This window comes from Lemur catta, chromosome 15 (assembly GCF_020740605.2).
Source record: "Lemur catta isolate mLemCat1 chromosome 15, mLemCat1.pri, whole genome shotgun sequence".
NCBI classification, from domain to species: Eukaryota; Metazoa; Chordata; class Mammalia; order Primates; family Lemuridae; genus Lemur; species Lemur catta.
The window spans coordinates 46267686-46288285 of record NC_059142.1 but is presented as its reverse complement, the minus strand read 5'-3'; the positions used below and the strand labels follow the sequence as shown (position 1 = coordinate 46288285).

The 20600-nt window shown below is 37.6% G+C and overlaps 1 protein-coding gene across 1 annotated transcript; it reads right to left on the bottom strand.

Annotated features, from left to right (window-relative positions):
- Positions 1–7794: 7794 nt before the first annotated feature.
- On the bottom strand, positions 7795–19797 carry APOH (apolipoprotein H). The gene is made up of 8 exons (XM_045527158.1): positions 19665–19797; positions 19105–19281; positions 17287–17383; positions 15957–16033; positions 13935–14123; positions 11238–11417; positions 9331–9528; positions 7795–7941 (listed from the first exon to the last, which is right to left on the bottom strand). The coding sequence occupies exons 1-8, from the start codon at positions 19726–19728 to the stop codon at positions 7886–7888; spliced, it is 1038 nt and encodes a 345-aa protein (XP_045383114.1). The 5' UTR covers positions 19729–19797; the 3' UTR covers positions 7795–7885.
- Positions 19798–20600: the final 803 nt, after the last annotated feature.

The following is a 20600-nucleotide window of genomic DNA, read 5'->3' as shown; positions in this document are numbered from 1 at the left end:
GAAGCCAGCTTATCTGAGTCCTTGACATCTGTCCGGCAGGAGAGTTTGAGCAGGGAGTTCGCATCCCTGCTGTCCACTTAGGGGCTCTTCAAGGCTGAGAAAACGAAATCTTAGAGAGAATGAGTTAGACCACAGGTGTTTTAGTTAAACAAAGCAAAGGAGGTACTTGTGTTGTGAGTTTTTTCCTCAAAGGGGGCAATTATGTGATGTGAGTTTATGTCCCTTACTTTCTGTTAGATAGGTTATTTTCTTCTGCTAGATAGGTTATTAGTAAGGCCACCTTTCACACAGAAGAGGGGATGCCCATTATTTGGACAGACATCAATGTTGAATGAATGACTCCCTGATATCTCACAACCCAGAGGGGAAAAAGGGTAGATTAAGTGGGGAATAGGTGATAACGTTTTTTTTCTTTGTGATCATAACTATCCAAGGTCTGAAAAAACTAACCCCAAATTCTAAAGATCCTGGAATAAAAAGGCTTCATGGTGACTAATTCTGTGAAGAATAACATCAAGTGGAAAATGTATTTTTGCTCCTCCCAGGAAGTTTCATCCACTTCAGGGCAGTCTCCACGTCTGCACTGCTATGTCATGGAGTTCTCTGGTCTTGTATTACTGTTCTGGAGCAGCTCTGAGCTATATAATTTTAAAAAGCATACAGAAACAAAATTGAAATTGTAAAAACACTTAAATGAGATTCAGTTTACCACTGTTTTTTATCTAATTTCACAACAGGATTCCTTCTGCAGTATCTTTGCAATATGCTCAGTGTGATGCCAAATCTAACATAAGCACAGCTTGAAGCATCTATTCAATTTTCCATAAAGAAAACAGAAGATTCATTCATTTGTAACTAGATACTTTCAAGCTTCCAAAGAGAAGTCAAATTCTTTTCAAGGATCTTTTTCAAACCCATCCCACTGGAAATAAACATCAACAGTTCTTCATTGTTTCAGGGACAAATCATGCTAAGGAAAACAAAGGATACAGAATGCTTTTAACAATGTTTAGTTTTCAAAAGCTTATTTGAACATGTTTATAGCTAAGGAATGATCTACAATGCAGATCATTTGCACTGAGAATCCAAGATGCAAAACCCAAGCACACAATTGCAAGAATTTGACCAGTCAGTGAAGACTTTCAAGATACATAAACGTACTCCCTAACCCCAGGTGGGGATATGGGGTCAAAGGATACCAAATTTCAGTTAGAGGGAATAAAAATCAAGAAATCTATTGTACAACATGGTGATTGAAGTTAATAACAATGTATTGTATTTTTTTAAATTACTAAGAGAGTAGGTTTTAAGTGTTCTCATCACAAAATTGATAAGTATGTGAGGTAATGTGTATGTTAATATATGTGTATATGTATATGTTATGTATACATATGTTAACATATGTATATTTGTTAATGAATGTGTGCATATGTAAAATATACATATTTTATGTAAAGGAAAATATTAAAGTAATGGGTATAGGGTTTTTATTGCTATTTATGTTATGCATATGTAGCAGGGATGCCAACTTGAGCCTGAGCTGTGTTCACTTCAGAATTCAAGCCTATATGTCATCCTTAGAGGGCTGGTAGACAATGTTAATTTGGAATCTCCTTACATGATAACCAAGGAAGCTCCTAGAAAGTAAGTCATCCTAAAGAGATGGTAAGCAGCGCTGGTTCAATGACAGTATGCAAACATTGAGGGGGAGGTGATGGTACATGAAGCACAGTGCTGGCCATGGATTGTCCGCAGCCTTCTTCCTCTTCTTATAAGAAAGTGATTCCTAATCTCATGGGGTGAAGAATCCTTTGAGAATCTCAAAATGCTCTAATTCTCCCCCCATACCCCCACCAGCAACAAATGCTCACATGCCCAAAAATGTGTGTACAAATCAAAGGGTTCCCACAATTTCTGACATCCCACTGAGCCTGTTAAGAACTCGTGCCCCATGGACTTTATATCCATTTAGACATTGAGAATTGAAGTCACAAGCAGCATTCATGTCCGTACTTTCTGGAGATGGTGAATCATTATTGACGTTATTGCCCTTTATGCTGGGCTCCAGCAACCTAGAGGCAAACATTAGCAGCAGCAGGGATGCCTTCATCAAGCATCAGAGCAGGAAATGAGAAGAAATGTAATATCCTCACAGCTACAGAGACTTGGAGAAAAATAAATGATGCACACCATATGGCAATTCAACAGGACACAGGGCATCCACAAGACTCACCCTGGGGACCTCCAGAAATATTTAGGAAGAAATTGCTGGAATCAGAGTTTATTCATGTCTAGTCAATTCATAAGGGATCATAATTTGTCAACTCAATATACATTTATTGAACACCTGCTATATGCAGATATGTTAAAGGAATGTTTCTTCTACTGGAAATGCTCTGACACTTTGCTCTTCACCTCAGCTTAAATGTCACTTCCACAGATAGGCAGGCCTTCACTGATTCTCAAACCACCCCTTATTTTCTTTCAAAGCCCCCTGTCCTTTCTTTCTTCATTGCATTTTTCAAAATGTGTCATCAAATATTAGTTAGTATATCTTTCTAAATGTCTGTAATTTCCGAAAGAATGAGGATCATACGTGTTGGGTTTACCTTTGCACAGTCAGCACCTTGCAGAGTACCTAGCAGTTAGAGGCAATCCATGAATGTTTATTGAATCAAAGAATAAATGCACACAGTTTTTGTGCTTTTCTCTCTACACACAAGGTAGAGTATGGCCATCCCAGAGCTCCCTGGTTTACAAAACTTCCATTCCAGAGACCAGGAAGACTGACTTTTCTGAATTCAAACCTCTTGCTAGGAGAGCGAAGTTTATTTATTAGTCTAATTTGAATCAGGTGAGCACAATTAATCCAATCTGATATGGTCAGGAGATTGGGCATCCAATGGTATAAACATGTGGGCTCACTTTTGTGCTTAGAGGAAAGGGGTTGGGTTTACTTTCTCAGAGAAGGGAACTGACGAGTTGAATTACCACAAATGGTTCCAACTACAACAAAGCTTCATGAGTTGTGAGAACAGAGATAAGTCTCTGCCCTCCAAAAGTTTACGATACAGTAGGAGGTAATAAGACAAATACCAAATAACCATATTTGGAGTCAGATTATGTCACCTGGCTCAAAAAGTATATAAATAATATCTTATGGGATAGAGAGGAGATAAGGAAAACACTATACTGTGATTATAAAGTCAGTGTAGGAAAATATATTTTTAAAAGATTGTGAAATTGAAACATTATTTCCGTTGAAAATATTATTTCCTAATAGCTACAAATGACTGAAATGAAAATATAAGGTTTGTTTCAAAAAGAAATAACTTACCTCAATTTTAAAAATTCAAATGCTAACATTATTGAGAATGATAGTTAAACAGGACCCTAAAAAATAAATTGCTTTTCTTTTCTGTGTGGAAAGTTAGTTATGCTATACTTCGCATATTGAAAGGGACCTGCTTATTTTCAAAATGTAAATTGATAATTAAGAATTAGTCTAGGTAATGAACCATGTGAACTCAATTGATCTCTACACAAAACATGGAAAATGTGAACTTTTACTAATTAGATAATAATTATTCATACATAAATTGAACTAGACCTGCATTTTGTTATAAGTATTAAATCTGATGATGTGTATATTTTAAACTCTCACTCTATAAATTTATAGTAACTATAGCAGAGACCTATAGATTACCTTCATTTTCTTAAGCCACTGTTACCTGGATTTTCTGTTTTATTAATATAATGGGAAATGTAAACCTGATAAAATAACTTACTTCTCTTAACTTTACGTTATATACATATAAAACTTATATATTTCCTAAAGACATTCTTTTAATACCTTAATTGCCATGAAGATCAATACCAAAAGTATAAGTCTATACTATAAATATAGAACCTGAATTACAAAATATTGTAGTTTATAAACCATAATATCATTTTACATACTTACCATACATATATCAAAAGGGAAACAACTTGCAAGGATATAAATAAAATGTGGACAATGATTCCATATGTGAAGGAATTAAACACAGTTTAGGTCCTTTCAATTTTAATTCCTTAATAGTCTCCTCAAATCTCTCCAAAAATAACTCTATTTTGGAAAATATTGACACAAAATGATGAAATTTACCATATTTTCTCCTATAAAACATTTTGGACTCAAGGTTTCAACAACTTCAATGTGACTTTATCTGGTAATTTGAAGGATTGTGAGTGACAAATACATTAAAAAATAAGCACAAGACACAAGGACCAATATTAGTGACTTTGGATCACTGTGGTAGATTATTAGACAACTATTTCAACTCATTATCTAAAAATAATCAAATCAGCTATTAAGAGAAATAAAATTTTTGTTCCTAGACTAGAATTTCAAATTGCATATTTTTTCAGATTATAAAAGTTTTTATGCTATTAGAAGTAAGTTGGAAAATACTGAAAGATTTAAAGAAGAAAATAAAAAGTATGTTTAATCCTACTATTGAGGAATAATCACTATTAACATTTTTATATATTTATTCAAATATTTATATCTATCACCATTTTAAATGTCGACTTATTATTCCATCATTGGAATATAACATAATTCACTTAATTATTCTCCTGTGGTTACAAATTTTTTGCTCTTATAAATAATGTTGCAATAAATGCCTTTGAATATATATATATCTTAGTTGAAGTTTTAGCTATCTCCATAAAAGAGATTCCTATGGGCATAAAAAAGCATTAAGGCTTTTGATCAGTACTGACAAATTGCTTGCTAGAAGTATTTTGCAAATTTGCAATCCCACTCAGTAGTCTGTGAGAGTAGCTGTCTCACATTAACAATTTTTTTAGATCTGTGCTAATTGTATGTTTTTAAAAAATCTCTTTTTAATTATATTTTCCACTATTAGAAAAGTTGAAATATTTAAATATCTCTATTAGTCCTTTCTTTTTATTTTTCTGCAAGGTATCTCTTTTGCCCTTTGTCCATTTTTGTGGCATTTGACATGATGTATACATATGTATATATTAGATAGATATATAGATATATTTTCCATATTTTTAATTTATTATTTCAAAACTAACAATGACTCTGTACATAGTATGTATAAGCTGATATTCTAAATAATCAAATTTCAATCAGTGAGTCACAATTTTGCATTAAGATATTCTATATCATTAGAATGAAATAATTGAATGACTTTTGATATCAAGATGGAAAACAATTTATAACCAAGAATTATTATGATTATTATGTAAACACATTAGAGATAAATACCAGAACAAGCCTGTAACCAGTAAATTCCTTAAACTGGATGAGAAATAATGCAGAACTTTGTATTTACAGATCACGAAAGTATATTATACCATGAATAGATGTAATATAGAGTAGAAACCAAGGATTATGAGGCTTATTTTCTTTTCTTCACTACTAAATAAATAGTCACTGCCCTTAGGACAGTGATTCTGGATTTTTTCCTTATACCAAAACTAAACAATATTCACCATTTCATCCCTTCCCTACGTCTGCTGTTTATTCCTACTTCCTTGGGGCAATTCATGCTATTGGCTATTAACAGAGATAAACTGGCTATTCTTCTTCCCTTCCTTTAATAATATATGTTAATATATATTTAATAATAATATTGCCGTGTTGCCCTAGTAAGTGTCCAAAGGAACTAGCAAGCTAGGGCACATCCTAGCCTCACCTATATAACAATTTTTCCTATCGACCTCTTTTAGCACCAGGCTGTAAAATTTCAACTTTAGAGTTAAAATATTTCTATGAAGCTGGTGGGGAAAGTCATAGCTTAACTAGCAGTGTAAGAATGGTACAGAAGACATAGTTTTGAAGTTTGGAAATCTGGTTCTGTCACTCATTAATTTTGTCACCTGGGTAAACCAAGTTACATAAACTCCCTGAGCTTCAGTTTCTTTATCTTCCTTATGGGATAATTGGGAAAACTGAATTAACAGAGGTTAGATATATGGAAAAATTTCCCCAGTGTCTGCCACAAGGACACTTCAATACCAAGTCTTCTTTTCTTTCCCAACTGTTTTTCTAGCACTTTGAAAAGCAATAGATGCCACTAGGAGGCAGCAATAGCACACAAAGAACTAATTCTTTCTCTCCCTCTCTCTCTCTCTCTCTCTCTCTCTCTCTCTTTCTCTCTCTCTCTCTCACACACACACACACACACACACACACACAGACACATGCATGTATATGGGCATATACACAAAGCATACACATTCAAACCACATACACACTAATATGCACATGCATACCGTGCATCTCACATGTATACTTACACACACTCACATACAAGGAACAAATATGCTCACACACTTGCACACCAACCACATTCACTCTTTTTCTCACACACACAGAGACATACTGACACACATTGGCACACACCCCAAGCTCTTTTCTTTCCTTTTCTTTCCTTCTTTTATCTTTTTAGTCTTTTATTGAGGGATTAAAGCAGGGAATGATCCTCAGGCTAGCAGATCAGAAATGTCAGTGATGAATAGTACTTATTATTAAATTTGGGGGCTCAGGAATGAGATCCTATACATTTAAAGATTGGTCAATATCCTAGAAATGAGACCATTCATTTTCTACACTATAAACTTCTTGCAATAATATAAGAGAGAAGTTAAAACATTGATGTCTTTGCCGTTAGAAGGCCATCCTGCCATAATCAAAAAGAAAATAGCTGGCCGTTGGAAAGCACCTTCAGGGACCCACTTGTCTTGGAAGAAGACTTCCTCAGACTTCCTCAGTGCAGTGTATAGGGCTCATTTAGTCTGCAGTTGCTAGTTAAGTAATATTACTTTGGGAGGACCAAATTCAACTGTGCAAAAATAGAGGCTGTGATAACCAGCTCCTTGTGGTTTTGGTACTGATTACTTCCCGGACTCTCGGCCGTGGGAGATCACTACACATTATGGCCAGGGAGCGTGCAGCTGAGCTTGGGAACAGGCAACCTGGCGATCTAAGCATTCAATAAGAAAAACATTTGCAAAACAGAATCTACTTATAGGATTAAATGAACCAAATAATCACTAAATAGAGGGGCTGCAACTGGACAGTTTCTACTGATGGGCTCCTCTAATCCAAATTACCTCTTCAGAGTGCAAAAATAGCAGATTTTCATTTCTGTGAAAATGAAATCATTAAATTAGAGGAATCAGTATTGTAGTCTAAGCTCTGACGTCTACTCTGATTATTTGTTCAGGGATCCAAGCCTATCCAGCAGCCTGAGATGCCTTCCAGTGAATAAAATGGTGCAAACAGCCGTCCTCAACAAACTTGCCATATTCCAGGAGCTTCTTTGTAGAATAGGCTGGGGAAGAGAGTGGTGTTGGACAGGTACTGTGAGTTTAAAATAGGAGTGCTGGGGTGTGAACTTTTGGCACACTGAATATCTGATGCTACCAAAATACATCTTGTCAAACGTGAGGCTGCACAAGAACTATCTGAGAACTTTGTCATAAACACATCTCAGCAATTCTGAGACAAAGCATTTTTTCTTTGTAATAAGTAGAAAGGTAATGCTGATGCGGGGGTCTGTGGACCATTCTATGAAAAATATTGTGTTCCAGGGGTTTTAGGTGAAAGTGCTGAGAGTAAGATTAGGCAGAGGGGAACTGGGTTTCCCAGATAATTGTTTACACTTTTCATTTCACAGCCATTGATGTGGCCATTATGACGATCCAAATATTTGTGTGTTTTAACTAGATGACATAACTAGAAGTAAACTACGATAAGCAGTAAGGCTGCAATGGTTGAGGCAGTAAATTCAGTAACTTTATTTTTCCACTTCCATTAGGTTCCTTGAACAAACAAGACATTTAATTTTGGATCCGAAAACCACATTTAGCATGGCTTTACATCTGATGCATCAGTTTTCCAGAAAGCCAAAGAACTGTGTTCTGTTGGGGGAGAAAAAGATAAGCAATTCTAAGACAAACAATCATTTCTTAAATTTGTTACATAGCTAAGCCAAATCAAATACATTTTACAGATGCATAGAATACATTTAATTATATGCATGAAACCATTTAGTGGGAGGTTTAAGTGATAGGAGAAAAGATAAGGGAAATGCTAAGACACTTGTCTCCAAGAGAAAAAAACAAAAGGTTCTATATAAGTCTGACAGTCAAGATTAAAAGATTAAAAAAACTATATGAACTCTTATTTATTCTCCAATGCACTGGCAGTGCTGCACCTGTGTGGAGCCCATAAGGGAGAATAGCCTGAAGAAACACATCAACAAAGCTCTGATTTTTTAAAAAAATACCCTCTTCTAATATTTTTTTCTACTGATTTGTACGAGGCTTATTGTACTTTTGTCAATTTTTGTACTAAACATTTCACCAGGGCTCTGCTATCTTTTGAACAATAACAATTTATTCAGTGCATTTCTAACTGTTTGTAGTTAAAAATTAGGATGTCATGGATTCAGCACTGCATGTCAGGCATATTTCTAATATTTCTAGTAATCAAACCAACCCCATGAAGTGGTTATTATTGATCAGTTACAATTCCCTTCTCTTTCTGCTAACTGGACACTTCTCAGAACCCTCTTTTCTTAGCTTTATCTGCCCCCAAATATCTTCCCCGAGCTGTTGATACAGGGTTGTCAACATATTTGGAGCATTTCTAAACCTAGACCCAACCACAGCTTCAGCCTCTGGCGAGTTCTTCCTTCCTAGCAACAAAGACATTTAAACCCTAAGCCTGAAATCGTAAAACATTAGCAGCTCTAAATGCTGGCCATTATACATTCCTTTATTTCACACAAACATAGTACCATCTTCCTTAAAATATTTTGCTCTAATGAATACTTTGCTTTAATAGACACTTTTCAAACTCTGGGAATTGCTGAAGTAAGGGAAAAAATGTTAGACAATCTATAGACCAATTACCATTACCATGAGTTGCCTTGTGATTTGGGGAGAGTTCTTTATAGTTTGGGACAAAGAAGTAGTAAGTGTTTTTATTATTTTATTATTCAGCTCAGTGTTACTATTCGAGCTTAACTTGGAATTATACAAGGTGGCATAATTCACCTCAACAATCATTGACTAAAACCATAGCCCTGAGTTTTAAGGAAAAGAATTGGAAAGGAAAATGCAAGTGGAGACACTATACACAGCTCACTGCTTCATCTGTTTTTTTCTCCCTATCACTCCTCTTTTTAAAAATCCAGTGGCCAAAATGATAGGGTTTCTGACCATCATTATGTAACAAAAGTGCTGATTATGGTGAAGGGCAAGGGGGAGTCCTAGCTAGAAGTTCCAGTGTGTTAATAGACTTACCCTTGAAGCATTTGGGGATTTCAATGGTGCCGTCTATACACTGAGCATCCTCTGTATAGCTACACTTCTTTTCCTTATTTTTGCAGAAGAAAGAAACTTTGTCACCATGCAGCATTCCATTCTTAAATTTTTCCTGGAGCTTTACTCTCTCTCCTTGGTATATCACAGTGGCTTTTTTCACAGATAATTTACAAGATGCTGAAAGAGAGAATATTTGTAGTCAAGACTTAAGAGTTCAGTAAATATTTCTTAAAGAGAATATAGCATTTGAACCAGTAGATGTGTACACATAGACAAATTGTTCAAGACGAGAAGAATCCAGGGATGTACAGGGTGAGTAATGTCAATATGATGGCCAATAGCACTTCTCTACCAATAGAACCATTACTCACGGCTTCTAAGATGTCCTTTTCTTCCCCTGCACTAGCCACATAAGAAAGTCAGAACAGAAGCATCAGATTCTCAGCTTTGGTGAAAAAGAACTCCTACCAGATATTGCATTCATGTCAGCCGGCACTGCCCCACTCAGATCCAATTTCCTGAGCTGCTGTAGCCATCCATTAGCCAGCCACTGTGAGCTCACAGATGCTCCTTTCTCTGAAAAATTGCCCTCAGCAGCAGGGGAGACACCTCTCCCAGGAAGTTATATGCAAACCATCCCCACCACCACCCCCAGGGTCAGGGAAGGGAGAGCAGCTCATAGCCAGTGACTGGCTGACGAGGGGATATGAAAAACAGCTCCCCTTGCCTCTTGGTGGAATTAACTCCAGGGTAGAATTCATGCTCCAAAGCTCCCAGTGGGATCAAACAGAAGCTGGACTTCAGCCGAGACCACAGCCTTGTTCAAAACATAGTCCCTGGGTCAGCAGCAGCAACATCTCCTGGGAACTTGGCAGAAATGTAAATTCTCAGTCCTATCCCAGATCGACTGAATCAGAAACTCTGAGGGTGAAGCCCCCAAAATCTTGTGTTTAAACAAGCCCTCCAGGTGACACTGATGCAGAGTGAAGTTTGAGAACCAAGGCCCTACCCTATCCTACCTGTCTTACTCTCTTTCTCCTAAGACACTCAATAAATGAGTTGTACTCGAATCCCTGTCTCAGGCTCTGCTTCTAGGAGACTCCAACCTAAGATGCCAGTCATTCATTATTTTGCCTACTCTGCCAAATTTCCTCTTTCTACTTAAACTGTCTAGCCCATAGCAACCTGAGCAGAGTTACAATGCTAGATTGTTGTTCTTTGCATAAGCATGACACTTACGGATTAAGGGTAGATACCTAACTCAAAAGGAACCAGCATTCAGGGAAAAGGTGCCAACTGGTGACGAATCCTTTAGCTGAGAAGACCTGGCATAGAGTCAAGCCATGTTCAAGATGAGTAAACAGAGAGATTCAGAGATGGGAGAGGCCATTGAGATACGGAAAGAGTAGCAATGGTTTCTGACTTTCAGTTCCAGTCCTCAGGAGTTGCATTTCATTTCATTATCTTCAGTACCTGTATGATTGCCTGTTGCCTTTATATAATAACCCCCCATTTGCTTGAACTAGCTTGAATGTGTGGTTGGTTTTTGCAAAAAGACAAACCTTGGCTAGACAGAGCAAAATTAGGATGCTCATAATAGACAAAGACTTCAAAGCAAATATAGAAAGCCCACCTGATCTTCTATTATACAATACTATCAATGCTTATGAAGGATCTGCTTATTTCATGCAGTTTAATATCAAGGAAGCTTCCTAAGCATGAGGCTTCTCCATGTACATCTGAGTCCTAAAGTCTTTCACGTGCCAATAGCTATGAAGCATGTCTGAGCAACAAGTGGAAAGTGATTGCAACAAGAAAATGGCAAGTAGAGGTGATCTGCTGGGTCAATTCAGAGACCTTGTAGGACCTCAACTACGTTTGCATACCTTTACAGCTCGGGCGTGCAGACCAGTCTCCCTGTTTGGTGCATTCTACTTCTTCTGGGCCATCCAGGGCGTATGTTTCATGGCAACCATATGTGGCTTTGTCCTTGTAATAAAGTGCTTGTTTTGCAGGATAGTTCACAAATCCATTGTCTGGTCTTGTCGGGAACGGGCATTTTACTTCTAAAAAGTTTATTCAATAAGACATATTAATAATAAATAGTAGTGCTGGCCAGCCGTTATGGAATGGTTATGTTCTTGTCTCCAACACACCATTGAATCATTGGGTGTTCCTATGACTGAATGCAATTTCTATGTACCTTGTGCTTAATTCTGTCCCCCTTCTCTTATATTCATGGCACTCTGGACATTTACAAAGAACAACATTTTGAAAGTAAATTAATGATACTCTACCGAGTTCTTCAGGCTTTCACATATAAACATAAGGTATTATATATTGATAATTTCATCTCCACACAGTCTAAGATGGTGGGTTTGAAAGAAGAAAAACAAAGTCTGTCTCTTGCAAGCAACAAACCATGAAATTAAAACACAGACTGTACCCCCCGCCCATGCACACTTAGCACAACATTCTTTGGTTTTAAAATAGTAAACCTAATTGTTATTATTGTCTTCAGACTATGCAAGAAGCCAGCATGAAATATGTCAGAGAAACAGAGTGCTGCTTCCTGGCCTCCTTGAGAGCCTCATCAGTAGAGCCCCAAACCCATGTCCTTATCTACCGCAATACAAGAAAGCAAGGCTGCAGCCAGGAGCACAATGTTCTTAGTAAGTACTTTAATGAGGTAGTTAAGAGCTCCAGAGTTGGACTGCTTGGCTCAATTTTAGCTCTGCCACACACTGAATAAAAAAGAATCCATGAATCTACAAAAATACTGAAAAAACTTAGTGGTTGGAGAGAAGGCTCTTCTGTATAGAGGAAAGCCAGCAAAAAGATGTTAAAAGAAAGGTAGAAAGCACCATTTTGCAACTACCAATGTCATAATTGATAGAGTCAGTGGATTCCACAATGACTACTAGAGAGTGGATATTCATATGGGTTCAAAGTACCCCTCCCAGGCTGCTTAATAATTCCAAAGGAAAAGAGGTGCCTTTACCAAGAAGACATATGTGCCTCCTGATATGATGTGACAGAATGTATCTTTTTTTTTTTTTGAGACAGGATCTTGCTCTGTTGCCCAGGCTACAATGCAGTGCCATCACCATAGCTCATTGCAACCTGAAACTCCTGGGCTCAAATGATCCTCCTGCCTCAACCTCCCAAAGGGCTAGGATTATAGGCATGAGCCACAACACCCTGCCATGGAATGTATTTGTAACAAAAATATTTAACCTGAATCTAATCATGAGTAAGTAATCAACCAAATTCAAATTATGAGACAATGTATAAAACCACTACCCTGTACTCTTCAAAAATGTCAAGGAAAGACAAAAGAGGCAGAGAAGACCAAAGAGACATGACAACTAAATAAAAGTGATTCTTGGTTAGATCCTTCATAAAACAAAACACATGTATAAAGGATACTTCTGGGTCAATTAGAAAAATTTGCATCTGAAATAAATGTTGCATGATATATTGTTAATTACTTATATTATAATTGTTTAAATTATTATTGTTAATAATTCAAAACACATTAAATGGCTTAGGTACAATAATAATATAGAATGTCCTTGTTCTTAGTACATTTATGCCGAAGTATTTCTGGATAAGTGTCATGACATATACAACTTATCTTAGGATGATTCACCAAAAAAAAAATGATCTATCTATGGAGAAACAGAGAGGGAGAAGATGTCACAACATATCAACAATTGATACATCCAGGTGAAGGGTTGATAAAGAGAATCTACTGCTTAGGACTTGGGAGAATTAAATCAGATGACACTATGTAGCAGGAGACCGGTGCCTGGCCCATAGGTAAGTGCCTCCAAAGGTGCTAGTTACTATTGTTACTGGTAGTTGCTGCAGCCTAAAAACCACTATGTTTTGAATCATTCTATACATATATGTAGTAGCTACCACTGGAGAAGTTAATAGTCCTTAGAATGTCTTCTATGTGCATGATAAACTCTACAATTTGTCTACTTGTTTTGCAGCTGACAGATTCAAAGAGCAATGACAGATCAAGCTAAAGGAGGAAGAATTTTTATAATTTTTTTAAATCAAATATTTCTGTGATTCTTAAATTTAGGTAAAGGTCATAAAGACTTAGGACAATCAGACTGCAACACAGTTTTTACCTTCATCTCCTAAGACTCCCCAATTTAACCCAGGCACCTCTTCACCAGCCTCACCAGAATATTCAGCTGTCTGTGGGTACATCCTGCCCCTTCATGCCTCCCTGACTTAGCACATGCTGTGCCCCTGGGTGGCGTGTCTTCCCCTCATTCTCCACTCTTCCCCCAAGGCCCATTTCAAGGGTCTCTGCCTCTGGGAAGCTTTCCTAGGTAGCTCCAGACATATAATTGCATTATATATAATTCCCTCAGGTTAGAAGCCAGGTCTCATTCATCTAGCATCCCCAGTGCCTAGCACACTGCCTGGCACACGGGAGATGATCAATAAACATTTGTTGCATGAGGTAATTGGAAACACTCCACAACAGCTGGACTTTTCAATACTTTACAAACACGAGATTCAACACTACCGTAATTACTTTGCCTTATCATTGCACTTACCCCTGCATTCTGGTAATTCAGTCCAATTTCCATATGCTGTGCAGGTAATTGTGTTATTTCCAAACATCGCGTGATGTGGCAAACATTCGAGGACTGCTGTGTCCCTATAGAGGGAGTTGTTTCCAGCTGATGGCTTATAAACACTAAGTGTTGCAAAATTAGGCACAGGTGGTGGAGGGCAGGTTATGGCTGGAAAAAGAAAGAACTATCATTTCTATGAAAATAATTGAGGCTTTTAAATATACTCTTTCCAGAAAGAAAGAAAACACTAAAGATAAACTTGAAAAAATGCAAAATATGATCAAATGCTAGGGTGAAAACAGTCAACTGCGGTTTCCAGTTAAGAAAATACAATCCTCAAATCAGATATCCAAGCGAGTCAAAATACTAAAAAAGAAGTAAATTTAAGTCTTGCCACAGCTACTTTGTCTTTTATAATAACACAATGGTTAGGTTTCCATCAATCTTTGATCCACATGCTACCTTGGAAGATGCTCCTAAAGGCAGAATTGGAGGAGGACATTGCTGAGGGACCATCCTGAAATATGGGCTGGTGGCAGCAACGTGACACAGAGTTGTGAATTTAAGTTCCATTACAAGTTCAGTTTGTTTTTTCCTATTGAATACCTCCTGGTTTGGGACTCTGTGTGTATGGAACTTATACAAGTAGCTTTAAGGACCCAGAGATATGGTCCTAGCTTGTCGCCCTGACCTGAGTAATAAGGAGTTTCAACAAGTTCAGAGAAAGTTATACTAACATCATAGAACATAGTGCGGACCAAAATGTGATTCAGCTTGAATTATCTAGACTCTTACTGCTCTAAGTGTGGTGCATGGGCTAGCAGCATGGGCACTGCCTGGGAGCTGTCTGGAAATGCAGAAGCTCAGACCTCACCACAGGTGTGTGAGTCAGAATCTACATTTTAACAAGATGCCCAGGTGATTCACATGTACAGTAAAGTAAGAGAAAGGCTGATTTAGATTAGACTGAAACAAACGTAGCCTTTCAGCTTATAACTAAAAAGAAAGTGAATTTACATAATTGGTATAAATCTGCTTATAAAGAGTACTATAGAAACCATGGTGATTCCTACTGCTGAGAAAAAAACTCTACTTAATTTATCCAGAAAAAGCTTTTTGTTGTTGTTGTTCGGTTTTTGTTAACCTAGTATTTATTTGTAATTGCTTTACTTTCCTCTTGCTTTTGCCGGGACAGACCTCACTGAAACATTGAAGAACCGTAGCTATTATTGGAACACCTGGGTCTCCTGGTCAAAGACTGGACTTACAGAATCACAAGTTAGGGAACATAAGGTTGCCCCTCTCTGGATCAATAAAGCCCACAGATGACTCTGACTGCTTGGCTGAGCGTCACCTCGAAAACCAGCAGTGCCTTCGGGAGGAATCTCAACCAGCTCCAGGGATGCAAGGCCCTTCCGTGGGCTCTCATCCTACGCTGAAGGTCACATTACTAGACTTACTCCATGAAGGCCGAGCTGTGTCCTTTGGCCTTGTAGCATCGGTGCTGAGAACAGGATCTGGCATGTATTGGATCCTCAATTCGTATTCATTGAATACGTGAATGAATGAATGAATGAATGAGGTTCCAGAGTGGAAGATGTTTGATCTCACTGTTTGCAAAAGTTCTCCAAGTCAAACGGTGACAGTCCCCAGCAGACCAATGCCACACATATCTAAGTGCCTGCCAAAGCACTGTGACAGCATTGGAGTTGACAAATCCAGAAATTACTGGCTTGAGTGAAGTGATTACTACCAGATAAAAGGTACAAAATGCGTCCATGAGTAAAATAGTCCCTTTCTGTCATTCCAAAGTGATTGTTTCATCCTTCAGAGCAGGATGCTATCAGGATGAACATTCCCCATAAGGATGAACAACCATCTCATTGAGCCAGGACTGAGGGGCCTCTGGGGCTGAGGAGTTTCCAGGGTATTGGACTTTCAGTGCTAAAACCAGGAAAGTTCTGGGCAAACCCTTCCCATAACTGAGACCCATAGACTCACGAGCACAGACAGGAAGCTCCTGACTCCATGTTCCTTCCTCAGTGCACGTAGCAGATTTAGTTCCATTCAGATAAAACCTACAAAAGGAAAATGTAATCTATCAGGCAGTAAAATAATCCTCACTAGCATCTCAAATGTCTTCTCTATTGAGTATTGCTTCATATTAATACTATTGACTTCTTTTCCATCTTATAATGCTGTTTTCTTGAGGTTTTTTGGTTTGTTTGTTTATTTTAGAGACAAGGTCTGGCTATGTTGCCTGGGCTTATCTCAGACTTCTCAGGTTCAAGTGATCCTCCTGCCTCAGCCTCCCAAGTAGCTGGGACTACCGGCCCACACCTCCACACCTAGTTTTTCCTGAAGATCTTAGCACTCATCTAGGGCCCAAGAAATTCCCTAGCCAACACTGCAAGAGAGTCACTAGAGCATTCTGTAAGTGGTGAGTGCAGGAGCCATACCCCTACATCCCTCATCTCCAACTAGTTGGCCAAGTTAACTGCATAAGACAAAGAACCGTCTCTTTTTCAGGATGACAAAAGTGAATCAAAGGGAGTCATATCTACTATCCATTTTCTTAGAGCCTACTGACACGAATGTATAAAAGCAATGCAATCTATTTCCAATGAAAAGTCACATTCTGTCTTTGAAGGTCTTCCAAGGCCATTTATTTACTAGACCCACACATAAATTGGTGTTTTAGATGAAAGGACTGTATTTCTCTTTCACATGCAGTATTTCTTAATCTCCAATCCCAAACGAGAATCCTCAATAAAAATTTGCCCTAATGCATAGCCAATGTGCTACTGACGAAGTCACAGGGTTCCCTTTGCTCATAAGGCAGCTTAGCCACGAGTGCTTTCTTTCCATGGGCTGCTGTCCTGCGTTAAGTGACCTGTGCTCTACATCATCACACTCCCAGCCTGCTCCGTAGAATTCTCTTCTAGAGACTATGAGGTTGGCCCGTCAAATTAGCCTCATAACTAAAGCCCAAGTCTTATTTCTAAATCACCCCATGCCAAGATTTGGCCCAGAGATTACAAAGAATTATCATCCAGGTTCAATCATTTCGATGTACCTCCTCAGATAAGTAATTAATCAGGAGCAGAAAAATTAGATATAATGGTGACTTCATAATTCATTAGTTGTTGTATTCTCCACTTCTTACTCCACCCTCAACACCACTGTAGTATTCATTAAAAGGAAGACTAAAATTGATTTGTATTCAGCAAGTCCAACCTAAAGGCTAGAAACAAAATATGGACCAGTGTTGACATTTAAAGTAAGGGCACAGAAATGTGCTCTGTTAGCTGTTTAGTAGTGGTTTACTTACCCGGGGTTACAAGTAAAACTGATTGCGTTGGGATATTCGAAAGTGGTATAGCGTACTGCTCCATTTTCTAAGATTCCAGCAAAAGGGCAGACTCTGGCTGTGATTTAAAGATTTTTTAAAAAAAGTCAATTTCTATTTATGAAATTTTTAATTAAAATTAAAAAGTATAAACTTGTTTCCATCCTTTGATCCAATAACTCTACTAGTAACAGTTCTAAGAAAGCAATTCAAAATAAGATGAATGATACATGCACCAAGGTGTTCATTACACTGTTACTGTTAATAATAAAATTTGGACAATCTAAGTGTTCACTATCAGAGGACTGTTTTAATTAACCATGGTAAATCAATAATTGAATTATTATGCAGCCAATAAAAATATAAATTATGAAGATTATGGAGGCATAGTCAATTTTTATGATATGCTGATGAAAATAGAAAAATACAAAATTGTACATAATCTCTGCAATGATGCAAAAATATAAACATGGAAAAATAACAAAAAATGAAACAGTGTTCCAGAGTTATGTCTGATTTAAAGAAAAATTTTTACTAACGATGTTATGATTTTTTACTAAAAATTATGTTTAGTCTTTTTAAATTAAAAAAAGTAAAATCAACTTGTATGAACATGTATAATTTTGACAAAGGTCATGTCCATATAACCAAAATAACCAGAGCTCAGATAAGCCCATAAACCTATTTTTACTGCTTAACTTCTACATATAATTGCCAGAAACACAATCTGGTTGATTGCTCAATATTTGACTGTAAAAAGTAATGCTAGCATGATCTCATAGAATCATGTTCTAAGGAATAAATAAAGCAACCACTTACCATAATCCCATAGTGACATATATATATGATTTGTATTATATTAATTTATTTATTTATATTTTATTATAAATATAATGTATAAAATACACATAATTTAGATGAAATTTATATTTGTTTCACTCTGCTTTCATTTGAGGCAAAGTCCAAAGATATGATTCCCCAAGTTTTGTTTTTCCAAGTATCTCTTTGGCGTCAGTTTATATTTCAGAGTATCTCCACCACTCTTTTTTTATTTTTTTATTTACATTTTTTTAAATGTTTAGTTATTATGGGTACATAATAGTTGTATATCTTTATAGGGTACGTGTGATGTTTTGATATAGGCATACAATGTGATTTAATCAAATCAGGGTAATTGGGGTATCCATCACCTCAGGCATTTATCATTTCTTTGTGTTATGAACATTGCAATTACACTCTTTTCGTTATTTGAAAAGTATACCCTAACTTATTGTTGATTATAGTCACTCTGTTGTGCTATCAAATATTGTTCATTCTATCTAACTATCTAACTATATTTTTGTACCCATTAACCATCCCCACTTTATTCCCCCCTCCCTCTTCCAGCCTCTGGTAACCATCATTCTACTCTCTGTTTCCATGAGATCGATTGTTTTTAATATTTAGCTCCCACATACAAGATTTGTCCTTCTGTGTTTGGCTTATTTCTCTTAACATAATGTTCTCCTCCACTGCTCTCTCAACTTCTATAATGTTTTGCTCTCCTCTTATCACCCCAGCTCTCTTTTTTCAACCTCCCCTAATTCCAGGCTATGATCTTCTCCTCTTCTCTAAGTAGCATCAATTGCCCTTACTCTCTGCACCCATGGAGAAACCCCCAGTGCCTCTCGTTTCTCCCCAGCTCTTCCCTCTGCAGCCTCTCTGGCCCTCTACACTATAGGCACAACAAGGTATGTTATCTCCTCGAAACGTCCGGAATCCCAATGAGGGGAGAGAATGTGAGAGAAGGTGCTGACTTACGTGTACATTTCAGAGTGTTGATGGGCCACATCCCTGTGAGAGGGCAGGTAAACCGTCTCATCCCACCCCGGGACACATAGCCCGGCTTGCAGGAGTACACTATCTGCTCCCCTGGGTCATAGGCTGTTTTTAATGGAACAACTGTGGAAAACGGTAAGTCATCTGGCTTGGGACAGGCTGAAACATAGTACAAAGCAGACAGTTAAGAAATCTCTATTTGCATTTTTAAGTTCAGCGAGCACATAAATGAAAACACGTAATGTTACCAATAATAAGTATACCAAGTTCCATACCAATACTTCATATGCAATATCTCATCAAATCTCAGCAACTATTTGAAATACTATTATTATCCCCATCTTATGGGTCAGTACACTGAGGCTTAAGTCAGCTAAATGTCTTACGGAGGAGCTTTAAGCATGGCCATATTAAAGAATAAGCATCAATCCAGTCTCTCCAGCATCCACTCGAAAGAGAATTTAAAGTTATCTTTACAGACCCCTGACATATATGAAAGGGTTGGATATATCAATTATTCTTCAAACTCAAAAAATACTTACTCCGTCCTGCAATAGCAGCGTGGCAGAGAAAACTCAAGAACAAGATGAGGACTGGAGAAATCATTGTGGATGATTCACACTGGCACTACCAAAGTGGTTTTCCTCTACTAAAAAGAGAGATGCAAACATAAAAGTGCTTAAACATTAACCATTTTTTTGGTGTACTTTTATCTTTGTAAATAAAAGATAAAGTATCATGATTCGAAAAGAACTCTGAGACCTACATTCTTTAATCATTTACTCTTCACTTTTGTAGGTCTGTTGTGAAATTTTGGGGAGATGGTTTCTGTCCTCATGGCATTTTTGTTAACGGCACAAAACACTCTGTTATTGCCTCTGACAGAATCTTGGTGATTTCCGGATTGCCCAGACCTCTCATTCTCCATCTTTTATTTGTGTATGTCGTAGATGAAGCACCACAAGTTTGAAGCTCCTGTTTCAACCCACAGTCTTGTCATATAGACTTAGAACAATCACCTACTCTCTTGTCTCAGTCTCCACATCTCTAAAATTATGTTTTCAGATGTATGATTCTAAAGAACATCTTCAAGAAGGCACCTACAAATTTAATGCCCTAAAAGCTTAGCTCAGTGGCAGGTCGCAGTGGCTCACTCCTGTGATTCTCACTTTGAGAGGCCGAGACTGGAGGATTGCTTGAGGCCAGGGGTTCGAGACCAGCCTGGGCAATGTAGCCAGACCTTGTCTCTACAAAAAAAAAAAACAAAAACCTTTTTTTTTAATTGGCCAGGCTCAGTGGCATGCACCTGTAGTCCCAGATACTTTACTTGAAAGATTGAGGCAGGAGGATCAGTTGAGCCTGGGAGTTTGAGGTTGCAGTGAGCTACGATGATGCCACTGCACTCCAGGCTGGGAAATAGGGCAAGACCTTGTCTCAAACAAACAAACAAACAAAACAAACAAAACAAAAAATCCTTA

Excerpts from the sequence above, each read along its gene's own strand:
- APOH (XM_045527158.1), bottom strand. The coding sequence starts at position 19,728 with ATGATTTCTCCAGTCCTCATCTTGTTCTTGAGTTTTCTCTGCCACGCT. Across the intron at positions 19,282-19,664 it reads CGCTGCTATTGCAGGACGGA|CCTGTCCCAAGCCAGATGAC; the intron begins GTAAGTATTTTT and ends ACTATGTTTCAG. Across the intron at positions 9,529-11,237 it reads TGCACGCCCGAGCTGTAAAG|CATCTTGTAAATTATCTGTG; the intron begins GTATGCAAACGT and ends TCTCTCTTTCAG.